Source organism: Zophobas morio, unplaced genomic scaffold (genome assembly GCF_036711695.1).
Source record: "Zophobas morio isolate AGI-343-1 ecotype UQ-CSIRO unplaced genomic scaffold, CSIRO_AGI_Zmor_V1 ptg000002l, whole genome shotgun sequence".
Taxonomy (NCBI): domain Eukaryota; kingdom Metazoa; phylum Arthropoda; class Insecta; order Coleoptera; family Tenebrionidae; genus Zophobas; species Zophobas morio.
Genome location: NW_026972107.1, coordinates 8,764,211 through 8,789,746, shown reverse-complemented (window position 1 = coordinate 8,789,746; position 25,536 = coordinate 8,764,211). Strand labels below are relative to the sequence as shown.

Sequence of the window (25,536 nt, the reverse complement as noted above, 5' to 3'; positions counted from 1 at the left end):
GAAGATTAAGCAAAAAAATTTAATATTGTTCTTTTCGCAAGGAACATGTATACAATTCACAGTAACTAGTTTGTTAAGTAGTGACATGAAAATAGAATTAAAATAAATTAAAAAATGACAATACTCCAAAAATACTTCAGAAAATATGTTCTTTTGCTGGTCAACGAGAGCGAACAAGGCACACTTGCGGCAATAGTCCAAATGTTTATAAGTTTTCGTCAGACTGTAACAAAGGCACAACGTCTTCTCCATCTGAACAGTGCATTTTCTTTTCAGATTTACCTAAAAAAAATTGTGACTAACAAAATAAATACAACTCGTGGTATCCGTTCTAGCGTGTTAGTAACTGGTCATGACAAGCACATTCACCCTTACACCAATCAATTGCAAGTATCCAGATGCTTATTATCCCACTGAAAATAAAAAGGTGCCGATTCACAAGCACTAATGACACGTGTGTGAGTTAAGCACAAGCACTAGCAGGCCTCAACCGAGTTAACAACGTGTGGGAAATGTTACAAGTGAAGGAAAGGATCAAAAATAATAGAGCAAAATAAATTAATAATATTTTATGTCAAAGTTTACATCAGTGTAATAACAAATCCGATGTGCGTGTTTCTTGCTAAACATTCAAATATCCATCATGACAATACATTGTTAAAACAAAATTATATATTGACAGGACACATGATACTCTCGGTGGACAGAAACGAGAGATTCGGATTTATTGACGCTAGAACGACCAGACCGATACCAGATTTTATTTACAAAAGCCGTACAATTATTCGAATGATTAGTAGTGATGTGTAACTGTCATTGATGTGTGAGAGAATTTAACTAAAAAACATCAATTATATACAACAAAAACGTGTGGCCAACAAACAATAAAATTATCAATTTTCAACTAACACAATCATCACAATTGGAATATCCTAAGTAAAACACCTTGTCCATGTTTGGCACTAACGATTTAAAAAAAAATATCTTGGTTGAAGTGAAGAAGAGAGTTTACATTGGTGTTAGATTTAATAATGTTTACTTTTACGTGATTTTACTGACTTAATGTTCGTACCGTTTTTCTCTGTAGGAAGATGGAGCAATGGAGGGGCGGCCCGCTGCGGGCCTCCTGGATACGGTATTCTAAACAACTCCACACGAAGGTAATCACAAATTTCCATACAAATCTGGTAACAATATCGCAGCAAATCTATCACCACCCATATCTGAAAAACGTGGTTAACCCACCTGACAATCTTCTCGCTCCACTTACCAAACACAACCACAAAATATAGTACTCTTTTACGAAAGTATTAAAGTACTGGTTCAAGAAGAGCATCGTCGGTCCTAAAAGCGACCAATCCATATAATCCATTTCACTTTTCGTCATATGAGCAACCTAGAAGTGCATTCTTAATTTTAAACATATAAACCGAGGGTTTAAGTTACCACAAGACGATTAGTCACTTTAGCAGCTACTAACCCAAAGGCCAAAATATACAACGTCGGGTGCTCTTCGTAGACGTGTTCCGTCGACTTTTGATAAATTATAAACGCAGGCACGAGCACCATTGAGAACGGTATAATCGGCGATAAGACACTTGTTCCCTGTTACAACCCACAAACGGATGTAGCCATTGTTAACACAACCTTACGGTCGCCACAACCGCTAAAATCGTCAAGTTAGTAGTGCGCATGACCAGCTTAAGTAATGAAACTGCGCCATCTAGTTGACGATTTTTTCGGTCTGTTAAACACCTCCAAGCGGGATTAGAAGCAACAGCGTAAGGAAGCTCGGACTTGCATGCATAATGTCGGACGAAAGTTGACGGGTTATGGTGATTTGGGTCAAATCAACTTTCATCAAACGTGCAATCTCTACTATTTACAACAGGTTGACATTGGAGCAATCTTACAGCGACCGTTGATCCATTTTTGCCCACTCCTCCCGTGAAAATAATAGAAACGTTAGCTTGGACGAGCAGAAGAGCGACTGCCCACCCCATGCCCATGGGGATCCATTTCACCTCCATTTCCAAGCCGGGTATCTTGACCACGAATGACAAATTTAGTGACAATGACACACACAGCAGCAGTCTTTATAAACTTTAAAGCAACCGACGACCAAGGCGTCCTCGACACGAAGACGCGTTGGTCGTGCTGCAAGCACGCCTATGTACAATTCATAAAACAAGATCAATCAAGCTTGCACCAGAGCCCAGTGTATGTACAGGTTTTATCCGCAGGAACCATTTAGCCCACAACCAGTTAGAAATCTTACAGCGACCGTCGATCCGTTCTTGCCGCATCCGCCCATTTTGATGCGTTCGACTAAGGTGTAAAACAAGTTGAGATATCCCAGGGAAAACACGGTAGCCATCACGTGACACCAATCGAAAGAATAGCCGAACACCTAGAAAAGTTCGTGTAAATATTACACGACGGTAAGGATCGCCCGGAATTGCTCCAACCAACCTGAGTAAGGAATCACTTACTCAAAAGATGATTCGAATCCTCCACCTGTTAGTCGACCGATGATCAAAACAAATCGATTATGTAAGCACAAAACAGAAACAGTGCCATGAGGTAAACTGAACTTCCACTAGGAAGGCAAAGTGTACACACATCAATCGTTAAAAAAATACGGTCGGCAAAACTGTAGTTTCTAAAAAAAATTTACTTGACCTGGTGTTCAAAAACTCAAAAAATTAAAGAAACAAAAAAATGTTATTTACAGCACTGGTTTTTACAACTTCGGGAATTTCTAATAAGAATTGCTACTTTTTCTAGGTTTTCCTCAGTTATAAGAGTTCCCCTAGATGTTAAAAGGTCATCCATCAGACAACAAAAATTGCTAATTTTTTTTATAATTCTGAAGTTCTGAGGAATAACCTTCGACCAATTTTTTTCGTTAAACATAATTTCTTGCCTTAACCGACAAATAAAATACCGGGCCTTTGTGTTATTAAATTATTGTCAACAGTGCAATTGATAAAATTAGAATTCCTTCGTATTACTCTAGTAATATAAACGTTAACCATTAAATCAACATCAAGGCAAGGTCGAAAACTATTTGAGTTGGAGTAGGCTGTAACAAACGCCATCAGTTGGCAGTATAACCAAACAAAAAATATATTATGTACGATTATTGGCATTTACAAAAAATAATGAGAAAGCATATAATTAATTTAGAAATCCAGTTTTGCTCTTTGTCCATTTGGTGAAAATACAATTTGCCTTCGTAACGCTCCCGGAATCTTCCCAGAGTGCTGTTAACACAAAGTTGGATGTTTACTGCAGTATTTACCTACATCTCACTGATATTTAGTAGTGGAACAAACGAACTAACAAAACGTCTGATATTTTTTAATGAATACCAATCGCTGCTAAAAGCCGCTCAAACAAATCTGTCAAGAACAACGTATAGTAATGTGTTGTTCTTTACAAAACGTAACAAAACTAACATCCCCATGCACCCTGACTGAACTGGTCCTAAAATAATAAGTCGAAACAAACGAAAATGTTAGTTTAAAAATTGAACGCTCTGTAGGCTTGCAGGCATTTTATTTGTCCATGCTACTGCAGAAGTGTGTCTGAAAACTTACAGCGACAGTCGATCCGTTCTTGCCGACACCTCCAGTGCATATCACAATAATACTTTGGTAAAGCGACCACAGGCCGCACACTATAGTGCTTAATGGTATTAAATACCACAAATACACAGTACCGCTAAAAAACTACACAAAAAATGAGCAAAAACACTTAAAATTAATCCATGATCAAATTCTGAAAACACATTTTAAAAAACACGACACCTATACGTCCTCAAACGTTCTGAAAATATTTTTAAAATGTGATAGTCTACAGACACCGACATCTAAAATTCGCAATCGTCCAATGAAACAAATTAAAGTGCCGGAACCTGTACTAGTACGCGAACATTCAGACCCTTACCTTTGTCGACCATATCCTAGGCCCGCAGACGGTGGACACCAGGAGAATACCCATGATGGTGTACTGGGCTTCCGTGACGTCGATTCTCCCGAAGCGCAACGTCCCGGACACGTAGGTTTGCCAATGGGCACAATAAAAAAGTGTCATAGCACAAAAGCACTACAAAAGCAAGTTGTTTCTCTGGGTGAGCTGGGCTTCTGTACCAACCTGGAAAAACATCCATCCTGGATAGTAGCCCAGCTGGATGGCTATGGTCGCCGATAAGGCCACGAAGACGGTGGATATCGAGTCGCAGCCGTGGTCGAACAATTCACCTAGGGGATTGGCCGTCCCGGTTCTCCTGGCCTGCTTACCGTCTATCGCGTCTAGACTTTGGTAGACAAAAAGGCCCAGAGCGCACAACCCACACGCCCACCGCGGAGCGTCCTGTTTTGCGTCTGGTGAATACCTATAAAATAAATTTTAAAATACTTTTTGATTATTTTTTACAGCAGTTCGTATTTCCGGCGTACTTAAAGCTTTAAGTTTAATATATTTTAATGAGAAACACGACCACATGTTATCTGCAAAAGTTAAATTTTATATAGTCTGTACTGCGCGAGTGATATGTGTATTTACCAAAAAAATGTCCAAGGAGACAAATACAAATGTTTATAAATATTTGTTTAAAATCATTACTTCACTGGCAATAAAGCTTAACTACCACTGACGACAAATATTTAAAAGTGTTGGTGTTTTCTTTTCCACAAAAGTGCAATGAGGAAATAAAAGGAACTCACTCATGCAATGAATTAAATACAAAAAGGTAAGCATAAGATAAACGCTTTTATTGCGATAAAATTCTACAACTGCATTTATAGCGTTTATCGTCACAAATGATTAATTATCCACCACTGGAACTGTCACATCGTCCCCTATAATAAAATTATCAAGTTTCCATGTATTGTGTGTTATCTACACACGTCGTACAACTTGAAATAATCTTGGTTGTTTTTTTCTTTTATGTTTGTTTAATGGGATACGGATAGGATTATCAATATCGCTTTTTTTTAACTACACCCATGTTGAAGACACAACACGATATACAGACAGACAACATAAATTACCCACGATAACACACCTATAATTGAATAACGTTATTAGTGTTAACTGTAATTTTGTAATCGGCTAATGTAGTTGAATTATATTACCTCATACGGAAACGTTTAGTCTAAATGAAATTATTGATCACTTTCCTGCCTTCACACTCGCAATTTAAGTGTGAATTCGTTTAAAAACACAGTGCGATTCGTCTAGACCAAACATTAACGTTATCTGGAAACAAAATTATTTTAATAAATGAAAGTACGTTTATGTTGTATTAAATTTTCAACTAACACTTCAAGTCATGTAGACAGAACTTCCCTCGTCTCTAATGACTATGTAAATATATAAAAAAAACAAAAGATAGAAAGGGATAAATAATCTTAGTAGCGAGAGATTTCACTGATAATCTATTGTTTACAAATCATCTTGACCCACAAACTGAAAACTGATAAAAATTAAAGTACTAAGCCTAAAAATATACGCACACCTGATTTATCTTTTGTTCGCCAAATAAATTTTCATTAAATTCTGTCTTACGTCAACCGAAAAATCGTCCGTTACTTAAAGTTCCTCTTTTCTCTTTTAGAATTTCTGTCGTAATTGATTTCTTAATTATACCACGTTTCGTACGCCACAAAAACCATTTCAACTCCATCGAATAGTGATAACAGAGATGACCGAGTCACTTGAGCGCAATTATTAGAGCCAATTTAATTTCGTCTGCAGATAAAAAATTAAATTACGGCATCATTCTAAGCGACCTCTTATCAGATCTTGCGTCAAATAAACATAAAACGGTCCAAAAGTGAAGATAAAGTAATACGATACGTTTAAGTAGCAAAATAAAAACTGATTAGTTCCATTGTTCGACGCCAGTTTTTAAGCAGCAAACACGTTTTTATTGACTAATTTTGGCACAGTTTATGCAACATACGGAAAAATATAAGACTGTATAAAATTGTAAAGTGCATCGCCTGTTTCCTGAGCGAAAGCGAGAGAGCGAACAATAATTTCTAATCTAAGTAAAACGGGGGCGTAGTTTATTTTTGTATATTTTGCTGTTGCCAAGAACGACGGGATAGAAAACAACTTTTGCCTCTAGCGATGAAAAGAACAGTTAATAGGGTTAGAAAACCTGTTCTACCGTTGCACTTTTCTAGTTTATTCCAACAAACAAATATTTGTTTTCGTGTTATAGTTGGCATTACATAATACGAAAGTTGTATCTTTTATCTTTATAATTACTACTACAGATAACAATTTTTTAACGACTACTTGCAACCAGTAATGCGAAAACAGAACCACGAGGATCAAGTTAGCCACAATTTAATAATCACTTTTTATAAATAACAGCTTGAATGTTTATAGTGCAACCGTTACATTCGCACCTGCAGTTAATTAACGCCATTACGTTGACTGTTCTAATTAAACCGTAAACACGTTCTTCCAACTACGTTCTTAAATTCATAAATTACAAAAATCAAAGGTATGAAACGCTTTCAAATGGAATAAATATGGAAATATGTCCTCCAGATATGAAAGCGCTTTAACTAAAATAAAAATTAACGGAGCCGCTGAGAAAGTTCTCTTTCATTTTAGAAATTGAATATTGCAAATTGGGAACAATTCACTTTATTAAAGTTGCACATGCATGTTGATCAAAGGAAACTGTTTCCTTATAATTCGTAATTTAACAGTGGTTTTTTGTGTCGTTTTAAAACCCAGTGAGGTTGAACGTTGGTAGCAGAAAGTTCATGATTAATACAAATCAGGACTTAACTAACCACTGTGACCTTCCTGATCTATGGGGGCTCCCATGACTCTGCAAATTACCGTTTAAACACACGCATAAAGTAGAATGACGGTCATTGATATGGAAAAAAAGATGCAAATCTGATAGTCCTGAACAATGCCGCATTAATTTCGACGCCACAATAAAATACATTAAAAACAAATCATTCCGTCGCCATAATCCTAAACATACATAGAATAAATAAATAATTATATGTTACAAATTTTAAATTAGACATACTTTTATTACGTACTTAAAGGAGTCATAAACACTAATATTCGAACTTTAACAATTAAAGAAAAAACGCGGGAACGTAATAATGTAAATGACCACCGGACTTACCATATTAGAATTAAAGCGGTGACAATATTTACAACGAGCCCCAAAATGGTGATGAGGTTAGGTGCTAACCAAATGGGCACTTTTGACGTTAACCAATTCCAATAGGGTTGCAATAATTTGTCCATTATACTAACACTTTGACATGAATACTGATGTTCACCTAAACGTTTTAACTGGGCATCCGACAGCAGTCTTTCTTTATACAACTTCATCATGCTTAAAAGCTTAACCACACATTAAATACAATCACAGAAAATGTCCAATAATCACAAATATTCACTTAAAACGAACTAAAACTTGAATTCAACGTTAGCTTATTTGAAAAGTTTTGCGCCTTAATAATTCACACAAAATCAGGACCATCCACAATTGGCAATTAGCAACGGATGATGTATCAAAACTTCTCGTGTCAATTGGATCACGCCATATTGTGGTGGTCAAGGTAACGCAATTATGCAGCAGATGTGGCTACAGTGCCGCCACTTGGGAACACGAATTAAACAGAAACTTTATAAGTTTTACAAAAATATTTTTTACAAATCTGTACAATTAATTCCCAGTATAAACACCTAAGATATTTCATCGCAAGCTATCTTATACTGCTCCCGTTTTACATACTTCTGTGATAATGATTTAAATAACTTAAACACCTCGTTTTCTTGGGCACTATTCATAAATTTTTGTTTTTCAGCGGCTTGCCGTACTTGTTCTTGATACTTCCTCATAACCTCAGCTAAATGATTCACTTGTTTTGGATTTCTATCTTGTAAATTCAGTCTCTGAAACGCTGTTAAGCATTCCTTTAAAACTACTTCCAGCTTCCTAAAGTCTTCTTCAGTCTGAAGTGGTTTAACATTCTTCACAGTCAATCTGCTACAAAACGCTTGAAACAAACACAGCACTTGCTCCAACGTCTCTTCCAAATCAATATTTCCCTTCAGTGCATGAAACCGATCAAAGTTGTTTTTCATAGTCTCAACAAGCTTATTCACCTCTTCTAGTTGTTCCAGTCGTGTCAACTCTTCTGTAGCTTCCTTACACTTCAACCTGCTTTTAAACAAATTATCCCTCTGAATTGCCAGTTGATCATTAATTTCTTCTTCGTGCTTCTCCACTCCTTCAGCTGCAATCGCTTTCTTCATCAAAGCTTGTAAATAATCGCAGTCCGCCAAATCACATTCAAGCTCATAATCCACCTGTGGTGTCAAGTTTGCTTTAACTGCAGGTACACGAGAAGCGCCACCAATTCCAGTTACATCCAAGTGTGAGCAAGACGTACCCCTAATGAATTTTGAATTGCTTCGAGTTTTAGAACCCCTTACTGACGCATCTAAATGGGTCGAGTTTAAATTTGGTGGTGTTCGAAACTTTGACGAACTTTGGGGTTTTCTTGATGGGTCCTTATTCGGTGGTGTGGCGCCTCTACCACTCATTGTTTTTAAAACTTATATAACGTCCAATAATGTAAAGGATACAATGATTCAAAGTGAGACAACAAATAGAAAAAGTTGATTCATTTTCGAATTAAACAATAACAGAAAAACGCAGAATTGCCAACCTGCTGCATTTTAATTTTGACAGCAAATAGCACCAGTTGCGATTGCACCAATAGCAACGAAAATCTTTGTCGCGTGATCAAAATTACTATTTCTATTGGCAGTTCGACGTCGGTGTCCACATAACCTCTACGACTGTTTACAAAAATAACTGACATTTCCAATGACATTGAAATGTCTTTGTGTTTTTTTTAACCATTTTTAGTATGTGTGTAGTTCTGTGATTTTGTTTTTTCGTATCAAAATGCGGAGCCGAAGCAATTCGGGGGTGCGCCTCGACTACTACCAGCGCGTAGTCCATCGAATCATCATGTCCAACCAACACCCAGTCACAGGATTGTTCCCAGCTAGCAGTCAAAACAGCCACGCGTGGATCCGCGATAATGTGTACTGCATACTAGCGGTATGGGGGCTCTCAATGTCCTACAAGAAAATGGCTGATCAAGACGAAGATAGAGCCAAAACGTACGAACTGGAGCAGTCCTGTGTCAAACTAATGAGGGGTCTTTTAATGGCCATGATGCAACAAAAAGACAAAGTTGAACGATTTAAACAAACACAAAATCCTTTGGATTCGTTGCATGCCAAGTACGCCTCAACTACCGGACAGATCGTGGTTGGGGACAATGAATGGGGCCACCTACAAATTGATGCTATATCACTGTACTTGTTAATATTAGCACAAATGACTGCATCCGGGTTGCAGATAGTTTTTAATTTAGATGAGGTTGCGTTTATACAGAATTTGGTGTTTTATATTGAGTGTGCTTATTGCACTCCAGATTATGGTATTTGGGAAAGGGGGGATAAAACCAATCACGGGTTACCTGAGTTAAATGCTAGTTCCATAGGAATGGCAAAGGCTGCTTTGGAAGCCATGAATGAGTTGGACTTGTTTGGGGCCAGAGGGGGCCCTTATAGTATTATACATGTGTTGGCAGATGAAGCCCAAAAATGCCAGGCTGTCTTACAAGTATTTCTTTCCCTTTTTGTTGTAGTTTTATTGTTATGTAAATTTCCAGTCAATGCTTCCAAGAGAATCCAGCTCCAAGGAAATTGACAGTGGCTTATTGGCAGTGATAAGTTTTCCAGCTTTTGCTGTAGATGACCCTGGCCTTCTCCAATATACCAGGGATCAGATTATAGAGAAATTACAAGGTCGCTATGGCTGTAAGCGATTCCTCAGGGATGGTTATAAAACCCCAAAAGAAGTAAATTTATATTCAAGTCTTGAGGTGTATCAAAAATTAATTTTGTAGGATCCTAGAAGACTGTATTATGAGCCTTGGGAGCTCAGAATGTTCCAAAACATCGAATGCGAATGGCCTTTGTTTTTCTGTAATTTAATTTTAGATCACTGTTTTAGAGGTAATAAATCAGGGGCTGCAGAATATACGCGTCAACTGGAGGATGTACTTTTTTTTGTTTAATTTTGGGATGAAATTAATGTTGTGATTGCAGATAATGGTTAGGACTGAAGATGGGCTGAGATTAGTTCCTGAGTTGTATGCAGTACCTGCAGAGTCTGTGGCAGCTGAGTACAAAGAACCGGGAACCCAACAAAGGAAAGCGCTGGGACAGTGCCCATTTTTATGGGCGCAGTCCTTGTATATTGTAGGAAAGTTATTACAAGAGGTAATTTTCAAATAGGTGTGATGCAAATTTCTATAAATACAAAAATTGTTAATTTTGTGATAGGGATAGGCAAGACCTTGAAATCAACTGTTATAAATAAATAAATATCTGCATCAATAATAACTACTTACAGAATTTGCGTAGATCACGAAACCGGCGACAAATTTATTTTGGGGTTAGGTTATACGAGTAATCACCATCACAACGAAGCGGCAAAATTCACGAAATTTCAAAGCCACCTTGATATACGATCTTTTATAATCACCTTGCATATGGCAACTATTTTTAAATATGTCTGACGATTTAGAGGCGTTTGTTCAGATTTATTTTATTTAGGGTTTTCTGGCCCCTGGCGAACTAGACCCCCTCAATCGTAGGCTGTGCTCCGAAAAAAAGCCCGATGTGGTGGTCCAAGTCGTGATTTTAGCCGAAGACAACGAAATTAGAGACAAATTAGCCGAACATGACATCCTGGTTCAAACTATCACTGAAGTAGCGCCAATCGAGGTTCAACCCGCTCGAGTATTGTCACATTTATACACATATCTAGGTACGCCGAGACGAATGCCGAGGCTGCTTGCTGATCGTGCCAATAACTGTCTTTGTTTTTCTTAGGCAGGAATAAGAAGCTGGGTCTCTCTGGTCGCAAATCCCGCGACGTCGGTATCCTCAGCACCAGCAAGCTCTACTCCCTCGGCGACAAAATCTTCGCCTTCACGCCACAGGTGACTTGTTAAATGTTTTGTACGCTTTAGTCTTATTTTAAACTGATTAGTTTACGGACATGTCTCACAATTACATTGCGAGCGACTATGAACTGATGATAGATATTTGCAAGAGCGAGATAAATTTCTTGAAGTCGAGTTGGCAGAATATGTTGGGCCGACCACTTGTTACAATAGCCTGTAGGAGGGTGCATTTAGGTATTGTTTGACTTAGGGATTGGTAGAAATTGAAGGGTCTCAAACTAACTGTGTCCGTGACTTCTCTTTTTTTTGAATCAGTTGATTTTATTTTTATTGTGTGTTGCTTGTTTGCTAAGATGGTATGTGGTGGTGTGTTGCATGTTACGTCCGGGGTTGTTAGAATGTTGATATGGAGGAGTATTACACGAGTTACGACATGGCTCTCTTGGCTGATAAGTTAGTGACTCATTTCGCCTTCTTAACAATGAACTGGCGAAATATGCTTGGCAGACCCACCATTACGCTTGTTGCTGCCAAAAGCTACCTAGGTAATATCCCAGCTAAGTCCTAACACTCGGAAAGTTGCGCAAGCAAACCGTGCACCCTTTTACTTTTCTAGACGAAGGGAAAATCCCTCTGGCGATGATCACGACAATGAAGAAGTTGAAGTCGGGGTACATCAACGGCACGAGGGTCACACTGGGCAATCTCAACGACTTCCTGAGCACTAGTTGCGTCACCAATTTGAGCTTCTTAGGGTGCCACGAAGACGGCTTGCCGGACAGTAAGTCGGAATGTTTCGTTTTTCGACGACTAAATGATGTTTCTTAGAGCTGAACCCACAAGTGCGACAATATCTTGAAGATCACTTAGTTAAGTCACTGTCTAGCAAATCGTCGCTTTTGCTGCACTCTGGCGGCAGAAATAGAAGTAAACACTTGAAGAGAAGAATGTCGGTCAGAGGAGCCATCAAGAAGACCAGGTCAATCAATGTTGACTGTAAGTTGTCGGTTTCGCGCGCTTTATTTAAACTGAATTCAGGTGACATTTTCATGCGACCGATTCTACTAAAACATGGTATGTAACACTCAATTTTTGATTAGGAAAACGTAGAAAGTTGATCCAGAAGCGTCGGGTTCAGTTGGCATCAGGGAATAAATCCCTTCATCTGACTCACCACGTAGTTTATATCAAGGAATGTTCCAACGTGAATTTAGCCACAATTTAATGTGACACCAGTTTCGAGATCTTTTGGATCTGTCACTGTGGAAGTAGAAGTAATTTCACCACGAAAGGGTACAGGGGCGGGGCTTAAGTTGCGCGACTTGTAGTCGGACTAGCAGTGGCGTAACATTGATGTATTGAGAAGGGAGGCTCAGCTTCCACTGAGTTATATTTCTTTCAAAAACAATGGAAAATAGAGCAATTTCTACAATAGAATACAGAACCATTTAATAAAAATAAATTTATTTGTTTGGTAAAAAATAGGCTTAAATAACACTAGGGATTATAGCATGAGTAAAAAATTTCACGAACCCCGCATTATAAACCAGTATCATACGCTATTTTATAGTCGACTAGTCTTAAATCAACAGTTAAATCTTTAGATAAAAGCGGGGATAAAACCCTGAGAATTAGCAACCCATGACTATAGTTACATGGTTTTTAATTTTCTGGCACAATTTGTCAATACTATAAAGTCGGATTACAATAAGGCTTAACGTTTTCTGTCTTTAACCTCGAAATAATAATCACAGTTCATATTTTAGCATAATTGTCGTTTATATAGCTTTGACTGTACACTGTACCGTAATTTATCAGTTGTCATTGCTCACTAAAAGTTACCTTTTTACTTCTTTTACTTAGTTTTTTATTCAACTAATACATCATAATACAGCATTAACAAACCGTTAAATTCATTTTCTATAATGTCAACAACGCTAATAAAATAGAAAATTGATAAATATTATTAACACAAATAATATTTTGATATTTCAAAGTCGAAATATTCATCGCCGCTGCCACTGGTCTCACGATATTTGTAAGACCAAAACAATGTTGTGCGCACTCCCACCAGCTGTACCCTTTCGTTATGAAAGCTGCTCTATCTACATACTAAAAAACTACCGTTGGAACATACCTCAACAGCATCAAATACATTTCCTCTGCACATCTCTTATTGACCCGTTGCTATCCTGTATAGCCGAAACTCTGGGCATGGAAGGTAACGCAACCATCGAACGCCGCGGCTCCATGTTCATAGCAAGCAACTGGCAAGACAGCGTCGACCACGCCAGCGCCGAGCACGCCCGCTCCCCGTCCCCAGAGCCTCAAAAGACCGACCCCCTAACCCAGAAACGAACCGTCCCCAACATCAGCGTCACCCGCCACAAAACCAACTCAGAAACACAGTACGCCGACACCGAAGTCGATGAGCTCTTCGCCATGCTGCGCGAATCCGAGTCCCTAGACGAACAAGGTGACATCTTGCAGTACCTCGTCGACTCCAAGGGTCTGGATTTCCACACGGGAATGCTAGACTTCGGCAAACCGGTCACCGTCCGAGACCTACTCAAGGGGTTATACGAGAAAGCTTGCCAGCAGAAAATGTGGGGTTTGGTCAGACATACCGCAGGCATGCTGGGGAAAAGAGTGGAGGACTTGGCGAAGTCAGTCACGGATTTGCTGGTGCGGCAAAAACAAATCACTGTGGGGATGCCCCCCAATAACGAGCACACGATTACGGCGCCGTTACCCGAAAGCGAGTTGAGGTTGTTGATCCACGAGGCGTACGGCGAAGATGACAGTACGGCGATGTTGACCCAGGAGTTGTTGGTTTATTTGGCGATGTTTATCAGGACGGAGCCGCAGCTGTTCTTGGAGATGTTGAGATTAAGAGTGGGGTTGATTATTCAGGTTATGGCGACGGAGTTGTCGAGGACGTTGATTTGTGACGGGGATGAGGCGTCGGAGCACTTGCTCAATTTGAGTCCGTTTGAGATGAAGAATTTGCTGCATCATATTATTAGTGGCAAAGAATTTGCAATTAGTAGTGGTAAGTCTACTAAAAATAACTAAAAAATAGAAACTCTAAAATTCATCCAATTTTACAGTAGGTAGAGGAAACTTTTCAGTCGTTAGCAGCAAGTCAAACCGTATCAGTAAGGTATAATTATCATAATAGATGTAATTTTTGTGTCACTTAAGTTGTTTTGTGTAAATTGTAGAAAAGCCACATCAGCCTAGGCGCTGAAAGCTCCGATGACTTAATCGAAGCCGATCGTCAAGGTCAGTGGTTACGTCGCCGCCGGTTAGATGGCGCTTTAAACAGAGTACCACGTGACTTCTACCCTCGCGTATGGAGCGTCCTTGAAAAAGTAACATAGTTATTCTCTCGTTTATCAAAATACTCCTCAATGTTTTTTCCAGTGTCAAGGCATCGACATCGCTGGAAAAGTTTTACCCCAAAGCCTAACACAAGAAATGACCTCGGGCGAATTAAAGTTCGCTCTTGCTGTGGAAACCGTTTTAAATACAATCCCACAGCCCGAATATCGGCAACTGATTGTCGAAGCTTTGATGGTTTTGACATTAGTGGCGGAATATAACGTAGCGCCATCTTTGGGTGGCGTGATTCAAATAGAGCATCTGGTTCATATCGCCAACGAGTTGTTTTTGGATGATCAGGTTGGTACTTGTTTGTGTTACTCAAAATATTGGGTTTTTTGATTTAGATGAAGTGTGATGGCGACGCTACACTGTGTTGTGGTAAACCAAAGGAACTGAGAGAAACGTCAAAAATGGGAGGTTTATTGTGTGGCGGCGCTGCCTACATCTGTCAACATTTCTACGACAGCGCTCCTAGCGGCTGTTATGGAACTATGACATATATGAGTAGAGCTGTAGCGGTAACGTTGGATTGTCTTCCGAAACATGGAGAGTTAGACTGCACCATCAGTTAATTATGATCTGTTATTTAGATATTGTTTAGAGTGGGGTTGTTAATAAAATACAGTTATCTGTTGACGAATTTATTTATTACATCTAAAGCGATAGCGATACTATTTTTATGTTTCTTTGGAAAAAGGATTGATTTTTTTTAACCAGGTGCTGGTGTTCCTGTTGAACAAGACATGTTAAGTTGCGTTTAGAGAAATTGCGTCTACATACCCTACTGCGACTTCTTCGCTACTTGCGGAAATTTTAGCTTCTTTTAATTTTTCTATTAGTTCTGACCTATACACACTTTTCAAAGGAATAGGTTGATTTTTGGCTTCAATGGAGGCTTCGAGTTTTTTACAAGCTTGAGTAAATGAATATCCATACCATTCTATTTCTTCAGAAGTATACTGAAAAAAAACATTGAAAAAATTACTAAAATAGAAATATGTATATACATACAGCAGTTAAATACTGTTTATATTTATTATGAATTTCTTTTTGTTTCTCAGGTTGGTCTTCATAAGTGGGGCAACCTTTCTGTAATTCTTGCAAGATTTTCCGCTTCAAAGTAAGTGGTAGAAGTGATTTTAAATCACATGCTGGTGTCTAAAAAACATTTTCAATATCTGATTATTTGCTTATTTAAAATTACCTTTAGAACATAGTGGTCAAACCCATAGTTTGCATGAATTAAGTTAATCGTGCGGTTTGTAACAACCACAGAAATATGTTGATTTAGGACTTCACTGTACACCACTGAGCGCTTGAGGTGGGGCCACCAGAAATGCGGGACGCGTCTTCGACGCCAGTCTCTAATTTGAAACCCTTGTATCACCTGCTCGCCACCCCATATCTGCTCATTTGATTCTTTGATGAAAAGAAGTGGAATGGGGTGATTCTGGATACGTTGTCTACAACATCAAGTCAAAATATTTTCAATTATACATAGAACTTACACTTCGCCAGTCACTGGATCTCGTTTGAATCTACCCTCTTCTGGTATGTAATGAACCACTGTAGGTTCAGTCAGTCTCCACTCTTTATAAAACTTTTTGTAGGCTTCAGGGAGCAAGGCTCCTGTACCTTTATCAAACAACCCCGGTTTTATGAATTTACCCAAAGTCTTGATAGCCTGTAAGGTTTACGTTAAATTATATAGTAAATCGCAGTTAGTCCCACCTTTGACGACATTATTGTCGCTAATTTAAGTTAAATTTGTTTCAAATTTTAGATAACCTAAAAGTCAGAACGAGACCAAATGACAGCTGCCGAATTACAGGAAACTACACTATTATTTCAAGTTCATTAATATTTTTACTATTTTATAACTTAAAAATTGATTTTCTTTGAAATTTTATTGTTGGTGGTTTTTGGGGACGAATTTTCTGAAAGAAGTTAATTTTTTTATTGTTTAGTAGCGAGTCGATTCGTTTGAGCTACTCGGTCGATGTCGCGGCTAACTTCATTGTTGTGTTCGTTGGAGCTACTCACCACGTGCTTCGACTGAGCTTGAATATCTGGCGCCTTTCTTTGGGGATTTTCAGACGGAGAAGAAAGTTCCGTTTTAGTTTTGGATCCCGCCAAGAAATAGGGATTTTAATCCATTTACCCGCTAAAATGTTAGTTTTAGCGGTAAAACGTGAGTTTTTTTATTCAGTCACGGTCCCCCACTACGAGCACAATAAGGGCAACGATTCTTCGAGTATGCAGTCAAGTTTTTCCTTAAACGGCTTCAGCTCGTTAATTTAATGGCATGTTCAAGATCCGTACAATAATTAAAAGTATTCTGTTAACTGATATTAACGAAATTCGTCTAACGAGGTGGTGGAGGGGGAAGTAAAGACGTGTTCACGTTTTGTCAATATTTATTTGTATAAAATTTTTAACTTATCAACTAACGTAACCGTTAAAATTTGGGTGGTACATATATTTATATTATATACAATATAAGTATATACTTAGTTAATATTTACAATAAAATAATTATTTGATGAGTGGATTTTTTGCACCACGTTTTGTACGTGCGCTTGGAAGACGTGGTGCAAAAAAACCGATATCTACACATAATAAAAATCTATAGGGCTTTTGCTGTTGTATCTGAATAAAAATGAGGTATATGGAATATTGAACTATTGTGAGCAGAATTTATAAATAGTTATTGGCAGTGTAAGTGGTGGAAACGGTCATTTTTATGTACAGTGTCAAGGTGCTTACCGGCTACCTTATATATTTATATACATTTTTTTGCCTTAAAAAGCTACATGTAGTCGTATGCACAAGCATATTACACTGGTTTTATCGGAACGCAAAGCCGCGTGAACGTGGTTTTTTAACGACGGACTAAATCATTGGTTTCTTTTTGCCACGTCGACGCGGCGGAGCGTTCGGATAAACCCAGCCTTAGGTACGTTCAAGGCCCTTATATAATAACATATTTGTCGCCAATTTTAAAATCACTATTCTTAGTAGAATTATGATCACACAATGTTGAAATACCTACAGTTATATAATCACACTTTAATAGTCTAATATAAGATTTCTAGTTTGATAAAAATACTTTCTCATTAGTTTTATGATTGCATTGATTGACTTGGTCGAATTTGGAAGACGATTAAAATTAAGTAAGTCATTGCTCTGAGTTAGAGCTAGCAGTCTTTGAAGATTATTACCTACTAAGCAAGCTTCTAAACGAATCATCGAAACTTGCGCAATTCAGTTTGTTTATCTGTTATTCTGAATCACGTTTAGGAACAGAAAACTTAGGATCGTAACTGACTAATATTCAAACATTACATTCACCCGCTATAAAAGCAAAAGTCTTGTAACAAAAAGTACAAAAGTACTCGAATTGAACAGTTCTTTTTTCATAAACAAGCGTAATTTATTGCTTTCCCCTAAAGCCATCACGTCTTTGCACACTTCCTTCGAACTGACGAACAACGCGTCGACTAAATCACTTCTTACTCACAAAATTAAACTACTTTTCAGAAACAAACATCGTGCACATCAGTCGGTGTTGTCGCCGTCTTAAAATCGCGCATTTTGGCCGGAGGCGGCGTACATTGTTCTGACCTGGACACGTCATCACACACTGTTTTACAGTCTTTGCTGTCCTCCAAGTTCTGTTTGATCATCTGGTCGATGCTCTGAACCAACTCCTCCACGAAGTACTGCAACAAAAAACAACACTGATCATGTGGACAAACGAGACTTGTAGTATGCGACAGCGCCGCTCAAATTATAGCCACTTCTCCGGAACATTGCCAACACAAAACAATAATTCCACGCAATTTAGATTTCCGCTCAGTAAAAAACACTGAAAAACCATCACACTGACCGAACGTGTTAATCAATTCCACCGTATGACGGCCACTTTGACATCCCGACAAACAATCACATCCTTCTGGCATGGTTTTTAGCGCGTCATACGGTGGATGCAACGAATTATATACGTTCTATTACGAAAACAAAAACACGTTCGTATGGCAAGTGGCACCCTAAGTTAGAATCCAAAACTAGTCGTTTCAAGACGCAATAGTTCAATTTATGGCAAGGTGGTACCCTTAGTATGGGCTCTTTGGGAACTTACCGTTTCTTGGACGTCGATGATGTCGGCGAGCTTCTTCATGAGGGTTTCCTGCGACTGGTCGTACTTGTTGACCCAGCCCAGGCCGCAGAGCGCCGAGACTACGCTGGCACAGGCCACCAAACTGGGCGAGTAGTTCGTAAACCGACATTCTGCAAAAGAAAAACGTTATTATACATTTGACGTAATTGGCTCTGAGGATGATTGCTTTAAAATTATCAACCGCCGCGCCGAAAAAACCGTCTCGAAAACGTGATGAAAGCTCGGAGGCCGCCCCAGGGTGCGACTTTCGGATCGCGCCGCTCAGCGGTACCACACAGCTCCGCGGTCATACGATCGGTTTTTCCTAGCCGGAAAGGCACTATGGCGTATGACGAGGAGTGTTGGGTACCGCTGCCCGTGCAGCGGCCTTGACAGCCGTGCAGTCTTCCTAAATTTGGATCGTGAGAAATGCAGCAGCGCCAGGATGCATTCCAACGTCCAGTTTTTTCGCCACGGTTGCCATTTAAATGAGGAGCAATTGGCGCGATAATTCAATTGAAAAGTCGTTAGGGGCCCGCCGGGGCGCCCTCGTCTAGCACGATACCATCGCAGCGACACGTCTTTTTCCATTAAAAACTAGCAGTTTGTGCAGCGCCAGGCCGCGAAATCGCCTCGTGCGTCTGAGACACAAGGCTATCGGGTGACGTCAGGGGTCAACAAACTGGATTTTGAGGGGTCCCGTGTCCGGCGCGAAATTGGCCCAAATTGCGCCTCGGCGGTGCAGCAGACGCCGCATCCGCCCGAGACAACGGGGCCTTGTGTCCCAGAAAAGGCTGTCGCTCGAGCCTCTTCCAGAACGAGGAAAGGACCGAGTACCGAACCGAAAAGGAGCTGACGAAATCACTTCTAAAGTAGTAAAGGTCAAAGACAATCTCGGATTGTTGTCGTAGTACCTGTTCTACGACCAAGATCTCGGTGTGGTACCGTTCCGAGCAAGACCTTTTCGACTCGCCACAGAACCCACAATCCGGACTTTCCGGACTCAATGCGCGAAGTCCCCTCATTGGCTCGCTGCCAGCCGCAGTGATTTAAAGTACCGACAGTACCGTCACTTTCGGCTGAAACCGGGGCGACCTAAACACCTGTCATAAAACTGCAGGAACCAATAACGAACGTTGTGCTGGTACTTGTTCTTTGGGAGACGTTCGAAGAGCTGCGGCTCTGGAACGAGGTATTTTCAACAGGACTCCAAGTACGCAAGAAACCGACATCCAACGCTTCATTTGGCCAGTAATCAAGAATTTGTACACTACATTTTTCACACGAATCGATGCGAAAACTTGCCTTAGTGGCGCATTGTTCAGCCGGTTTAAAAAACTCTTAAAAACTTCATTCTCAATGATTTTGCAGTGAAATCGGTAATGGATCGATTTGAGGGTTACCAAACGTCAACCAAAATTAATTTATTCATGCTCTCCGGAAAACAGACGACGTCATCTTAAAAAAAAAACGTGACAATGGGAGGAAAATCGAAATGCATTTAACATTTTCAATAGTAGGTAGGTATATCATGATCTATTATGTCTGCAGTCTTTTGCCAAAAAAGATCATCACCATATGTAAATTTACTGACAAGGTTATTTAGAACTTTTAAGACTTCTCGTTCGCTAGCTTTGTTAAAAATAATAGACGGTTCTACATTAATAATTCTAAAAATAAAACAGATTTGTTCATTAATTCTCTCAGCTGACGTCACCGACTTTACGAAGGGTACGGCCATTAGTGTCTTAACCAAATTACGAAGTCTGTAGACCCGACGATAAACCGTGATCTTTATAAAGTTCAAACTTGATTTATTTACAGCAAAGTTAAACATATGGGCCGATTATTATTAAACAGGCAAAGGAGCATGTCACGTTCCACAGTTCACATGAAACTTCTTTTAAAATATTTGTAGGTTACGTCATCGTTTTTCGGAAAGCATGAATAGTGTGTAACGCCAAAACCGCCATCGTCCTCGTGCAGTACTCAGGAAGTAAAAATACCGAAGCAGCAACTGGTTTCGTTTCGCAGGGTAACCCGTGACCTTGAAAGAGCATTTCCACAACTCCGCCGTCAGATAAGCAACAGGATTCTGTATCGCTATTAAGTTCCATGTTTTGCAAGCCTCGTGCATCAAATATCGACGAGTGCTCGAAGCAGCAGATTCGCTTGGAGTTTTCCCACGGATATCGGGCCTTGGCTTCGCGTCGGTTCGAAATCGCGGTCCCTTGGCGGCGCCCTTCGTGTCCGGCCATGACTGCCGATGTGGGTGTCGGCGGCCCCACGTGAGCGCTTTGCGGTCGCGCCTCCGACGCGGGTGGCCGCGAGCGCGAATCCCTCGAAAGGCGGCCAGACCTCGGCTCGGCGGCCGAAATCGCTCTCGATTTGGCTCCGGGGGCCACGTTAGGTGCGCGCCGGACGGACCTTGAGTCTTTGTTTCGGGAGAGCGACCGTTAAATCGGCGAAGGCCGCGGACTCACCTTTTGCGCAGAGGGTTATGAGGATCTTGGCGTGCTTCTTGACCAGGTCGTGCTTGAGGCCGACGCGCTCGAAGTCGAGCCGGATGAGCAGGTGCGGCAGGAAGTCGACGGGCACGATGGCCACGATGTCCCACTTGAGCTTGCTGAGCACCAGCAGCTCCCAGCTCTGGAACAAAATTCGTCGTGAGGAATTTCGCTTTTTTCCCCGGCACCAGATGAGGAGAAAGAGGAGGCTACCTGCTGGCAGCAGGGATGAAGGTCGCGGCCACTGGCTCGCACGGAATGTCCATTAGTCGAGACCCGTCCGGCCTGTTCGCGGGATTCATTAAGAAGCCGATTGTACAAATCAAATTAGCGAAATGAAGCGGCAGGAGATGTTTGCCGTGCAGTTAGAGGAAGAGCTGGAAAAAGACTACGAAGGAAAGGGACACCCAGGACCTTCTGCAGCACCTCGCAGACACCGCTAACACTCAATTATAGCCCAAGAGGATTCTCGCCACCGGGAAAACTTCAGATCAATTAAAATCGAAAAGAAAGCAAAGTGAGAAGTGAGAATCCGATTAATTCCTTAAACGTCACCAAAGAGTAACGCTAGGTGACGCAAAGCGCAAAGTAGATATTAGTACAGTCAATCCGGCATGATACCGTCGATTTTGAATAACCGTAAAACTGAATCTTCGAAATTCGGGCACAATTATTATTTTGATATATCTCCACAACCATGGGTCTGACAAAAAATTCGTAAAGAGCGTTTTTGTAGTCAATATGATTATCTAAAACTTTTATCAACAACTTTTTGCAGTAGCATTAATAATAAAAAAGTTATGACCTTTACAATTAAAAAATTAGGGGCCAAGACGAGATAATTTCATTTTCGATTCTGCAAAAAGAACGCGGATTTACTATTGGATTGGCTGTCTATTTTTTAACGCCAAATAAGCTTGACTATATGGTTCTTAAATAAATAATTTTGCGATTCCACTCTGGTAACCGATAGATTAGAAACTTGACCAAAAGTGCCTAAAACAATCGACGAACGGCAAAGATATTTAAAAAATTGAACCGGAAAAACCACGACCATCATCTATTGTTTTCATTCCAAGTGCACTGACTTTCCTCCGAGCAACCCATTGTGGTAATAGTGATAATGAAAGAACGGTTAATCTACGTTTGTGCTTTTTTAACACGTCGTTGTGTTCAAATCAGTTGCTAGCCTTCACAAAGACAACCAAAGGGATCACAGGTACCTCTTCACCCGAAGACACTATTGTTGTTTTGTGTATCGCAGAAAAGGTTTGTTCTCATGGAAATCCAAACCTTTGACGAACCACTGATCGTGGTAATGGTGATAATCACCTTAAATTACACGACTGCTTAAAATAACCATACATTTTTGTCAATGGAAGATTGACGTGGTTTGAGGAACCGCCATCAATAGGTGCAACGAGGCTTAAAAGACAGATTCCTGGTAGATGCCTACAGAAATAAGCAGAGTCCCATTAAAAGCGACTTCCTTTTAAACCGGGTTGTTGGTAATGATGACAATGAACTTGACAATCGTTAAGATTGCAATAGATAATGTGGTGGTTCGATCATAATGTTTAAATCTGAAACTGAAAAGAATTGGAATTTCCATTGTAACAATAAAAGGCGTAGCTGAAGTCCTCGTATGACGAGATGGACGAGGTTAGCCCCCCATGGTGGCTAATGACACTGTAATAAACCAGTTCCTTAAATTCTCTCATTGAACAAGAATTTACAGAGGTGGTTAAGGACTCATTTGCGTGCAATAATTTGCAAAATTTTGGGTCATCCTAAAGTCAAACGACAAAATGAAAAAGTGAGGTTATACTTGTTTATAAAATCTCAGTGAGACGGTCAATCAGCACTTTTAACAGATCGTGTAAACAATTCTTAACAAAGACGTAGAAGATTTGCATTTTGTTAGTGGAAAGGTTTGGAGTGACGACGAAAGTGTTTTTGAAAATGTTGAGGTAAAATTTTGGGAACTCTATAAACGAACTATCGGTAATTGATACAATGAACCGAAATTAGGTGACTTGTTCGCGCTTGTTTAAAGTACTTTGGAGTGTATATCTTTTTATAATATTTGCATCACATCCTTTGTCTACTTATTTAGTCATACATAGTGTGGTCTTGTTACAAATAAAATTTTAATGATTCACTGTGGCGCCGTGTCGGTATTATCATAATAATCAAATCTAAACATGCAGGATACGAATGTTCATTTTACACTTACAGAGATGTTATTTACTTATGATACTGAAGTTAGAGGAAACGGTCTCGTGTGAATTTGTACTATTTACATCGGAATATTATTTACACGATAAAAGAGGAAAAATGAGTCGAGTTTGTGAGGCACCGAATTGTGAACGTAACCAGTGTTCCAATTAACAGCCGTCCACACATTCTTAGCCGCCGTCAATTAAGTGTCAATGTCAATAAATCGCGCATTAACACCGCACGAAAAAAGTGTTCAAAGCCCCAAGTCTGGCGGCGCCACCGCCACACAATAGTTCCATTGTTAAAAAGCATTAATGTCACAAAGGATGAGAAACGTTGCGGCAAACTCAAACAACCATCCTCGGGAATTTGACAATCAAAAGTCGAAGGATTTCCTAATTCCGAGAAGGCGGGTCGGACCCCCCTAGGGCCGAGTATCTACCTGTCGTGCGACAGGTAGGACTAGGGAAAATTTGGAGAGGATATCGCGTCCTTGGGAATTAAAATTCGGTGAATACAATGGACGATGACGATGGGGTTTTGGGGTCGGAAAAGCGATGCGAGTGCGGAAAAGCAATAAATAATCGACATTCCCTAGAAAAAGTCTGGGTCAACGAACGATTACGCGACTAATTATCACAAACAATAAAGATAAAGAGAGCTAAACAAGGAACTTTAAAAACAGCTGACAGGTGGTCGAGGTATTTAAACCTACGCTGCAACGTTGCGGAAAGCGCGATGGAAATTCGCGCGATGAAGACGAGCAGAGATAATTTGGGGTCACGAAATCAGCTGTCTTTGACATCGCGTTATCGCCGGCCGGCGCTCATTCATAAAGCGGCGCTCCGCCGCCGCCCGCGGCGGCCGCAAGGGCCATTGTTTTCCGCGGCTTATCGCCCATTGTTCCGCGGGAAAAACGCGAAAATTGATCGATCTCGCACTGATAAGCGACTTCCGGAGGTGGCCGATAACTCACCGTGAGCATGCCGACGGTGATGCTGTGGTCGGTGTAGAAGACCAGCGTCTCCGCTGAAAGGGGCCGCGACTCGCGCAGCTTGGAGGCCACCAGCATGCACGCCGCCCCCAGCAGCTGGAGCTGGTTCTTCTTGATGTTGGTGATGGCGAGGAACCGGTACAGGTAGTTCATGGAGAGCAGGAAGACGTCGTCCTGGCAGCGCTGTTCCTCACAGACCTGCAACGATGCGCTTTTAAAGTTTAAAGCCCGCCCCCGGCTCGGGGCGGCGACCCACCAAGGCCGCGCCGGAGCCGGCCTGTTGCCAACCGAAATTCGCAAAATTTGCGGCCTCAGCTGCGCGCCGGGTTTTTGACCTCGGAATTAAAGGGACGTGCTTCGCTGATGGCGCAAATTGCGCCGGCGGCCAGGTATTTAAAGTTTAAAAAGGGCCGCCGACTCACCTCCATCATCCACCCCCCGACGATCTCAGTCATGGACTCGGTAACCTCCCTCTGGCAAAACCGCACGTTACAGTTCGGCACACACCTATTTTCCGACTCTAACATTTTTTTGAGAATACGGTCCTCGAGCAATGTCTTGTCGACGCAGGCCGTAATTTCCTTCTCGGTGGTTTCGCAACAATGCAAATCCATCGTCTCGACTCCAAAGCACGATACACACAGCACTAGACTTACTTTATCACATAAGGGGACTTAGGGTAGTTGAAACATTTATCTTTTGTAGCCGGGTTTTGGTCGCGTTATCGGTGGTCTTTCTGTTACTGGTGTTAAGTAACCAATGATTTTGTGTTGTTACCAGACGTAAACCTTGCTTATGCCTCTGCCTGCCGTCCCCACCACTCCACCGACACTGATCGACGAAGCGCAGGATCCAACATCATTCATGAATTCTCGCCCGAAAGCTGGGGCCTCAGAATTCATAAACCGGTTTTTCGAAAATTCTTTCGACATTTTTCGACTCGGAAAAAGATCAAATCGACCGCTCCGGCCCGGAACCTGTTTTCGCGAAAAACGCAAAACGGACGTTTCCGGTTTGCACCTGCCTTTTTCGCATCTAATTGCGCGTTGAAATCACCAGAGAAATCAACGCCGATTTTCCGAAACGGCTGAGCCTTTGTAACCACCGCGGAAAGTTCGGTTTTAATCAGCCGGCTTATCGCTTTATTGTCGCACGAACTGAATTCCGCTCGAACTTGCGAGACGAAAGCAGCTTTTGAAAGTTGTTGTTGATTTATCG

General features: G+C 40.7%; 4 protein-coding genes across 10 annotated transcripts; 1 reads left to right on the top strand and 3 right to left on the bottom strand.

Annotated features, from left to right (window-relative positions):
* Nucleotides 1-5: 5 nt before the first annotated feature.
* LOC135127108 (cholinephosphotransferase 1-like) lies at nt 6-7,601 on the bottom strand. Of its 4 annotated transcripts, XM_064053438.1 has the most exons (9): nt 7,172-7,601; nt 4,159-4,399; nt 3,952-4,110; nt 3,603-3,734; nt 2,279-2,410; nt 1,447-1,605; nt 1,271-1,396; nt 1,073-1,223; nt 6-282 (listed from the first exon to the last, which is right to left on the bottom strand). In XM_064053438.1, exons 1-9 carry the CDS (start codon nt 7,384-7,386, stop codon nt 206-208), a joined length of 1,392 nt encoding a protein of 463 aa, XP_063909508.1. In that variant the 5' UTR covers nt 7,387-7,601; the 3' UTR covers nt 6-205. The 4 variants fall into 4 exon arrangements, with proteins under 4 accessions (XP_063909508.1, XP_063909521.1, XP_063909517.1 ...); XM_064053451.1 differs by lacking the exon at nt 2,279-2,410; XM_064053447.1 differs by lacking the exon at nt 3,603-3,734.
* Nucleotides 7,602-8,877: 1,276 nt separating this feature from the next.
* On the top strand, nt 8,878-15,072 carry LOC135127082 (probable phosphorylase b kinase regulatory subunit alpha). 4 transcript variants are annotated; one of them, XM_064053413.1, is made up of 15 exons: nt 8,879-9,700; nt 9,750-9,938; nt 9,987-10,139; nt 10,189-10,362; nt 10,699-10,912; nt 10,978-11,087; nt 11,449-11,596; nt 11,668-11,832; nt 11,880-12,047; nt 12,090-12,125; nt 13,252-14,103; nt 14,162-14,214; nt 14,276-14,425; nt 14,478-14,735; nt 14,783-15,072. In XM_064053413.1, exons 1-15 carry the CDS (start codon nt 8,972-8,974, stop codon nt 15,008-15,010), a joined length of 3,627 nt encoding a protein of 1,208 aa, XP_063909483.1. In that variant the 5' UTR covers nt 8,879-8,971; the 3' UTR covers nt 15,011-15,072. The 4 variants fall into 4 exon arrangements, with proteins under 4 accessions (XP_063909474.1, XP_063909483.1, XP_063909498.1 ...); XM_064053404.1 differs by lacking the exon at nt 11,449-11,596 and adding an exon at nt 11,138-11,285 and having other exon boundaries at nt 8,878-9,700; nt 11,880-12,125; XM_064053428.1 differs by lacking the exons at nt 11,449-11,596; nt 12,090-12,125 and adding an exon at nt 11,138-11,285.
* Nucleotides 15,064-16,373, bottom strand: LOC135127147 (large ribosomal subunit protein bL28m). The gene is made up of 6 exons (XM_064053498.1): nt 16,170-16,373; nt 15,947-16,122; nt 15,643-15,901; nt 15,450-15,596; nt 15,219-15,397; nt 15,064-15,167 (listed from the first exon to the last, which is right to left on the bottom strand). The coding sequence occupies exons 1-6, from the start codon at nt 16,179-16,181 to the stop codon at nt 15,116-15,118; spliced, it is 825 nt and encodes a 274-aa protein (XP_063909568.1). The 5' UTR covers nt 16,182-16,373; the 3' UTR covers nt 15,064-15,115.
* A 464-nt stretch (nt 16,374-16,837) lies between these two features.
* On the bottom strand, nt 16,838-25,129 carry LOC135127075 (G1/S-specific cyclin-D2-like). Its single transcript, XM_064053392.1, has 5 exons — nt 24,741-25,129; nt 24,301-24,516; nt 21,081-21,246; nt 18,580-18,728; nt 16,838-18,160 (listed from the first exon to the last, which is right to left on the bottom strand). Exons 1-5 carry the CDS (start codon nt 24,930-24,932, stop codon nt 17,975-17,977), a joined length of 909 nt encoding a protein of 302 aa, XP_063909462.1. The 5' UTR covers nt 24,933-25,129; the 3' UTR covers nt 16,838-17,974.
* Nucleotides 25,130-25,536: the final 407 nt, after the last annotated feature.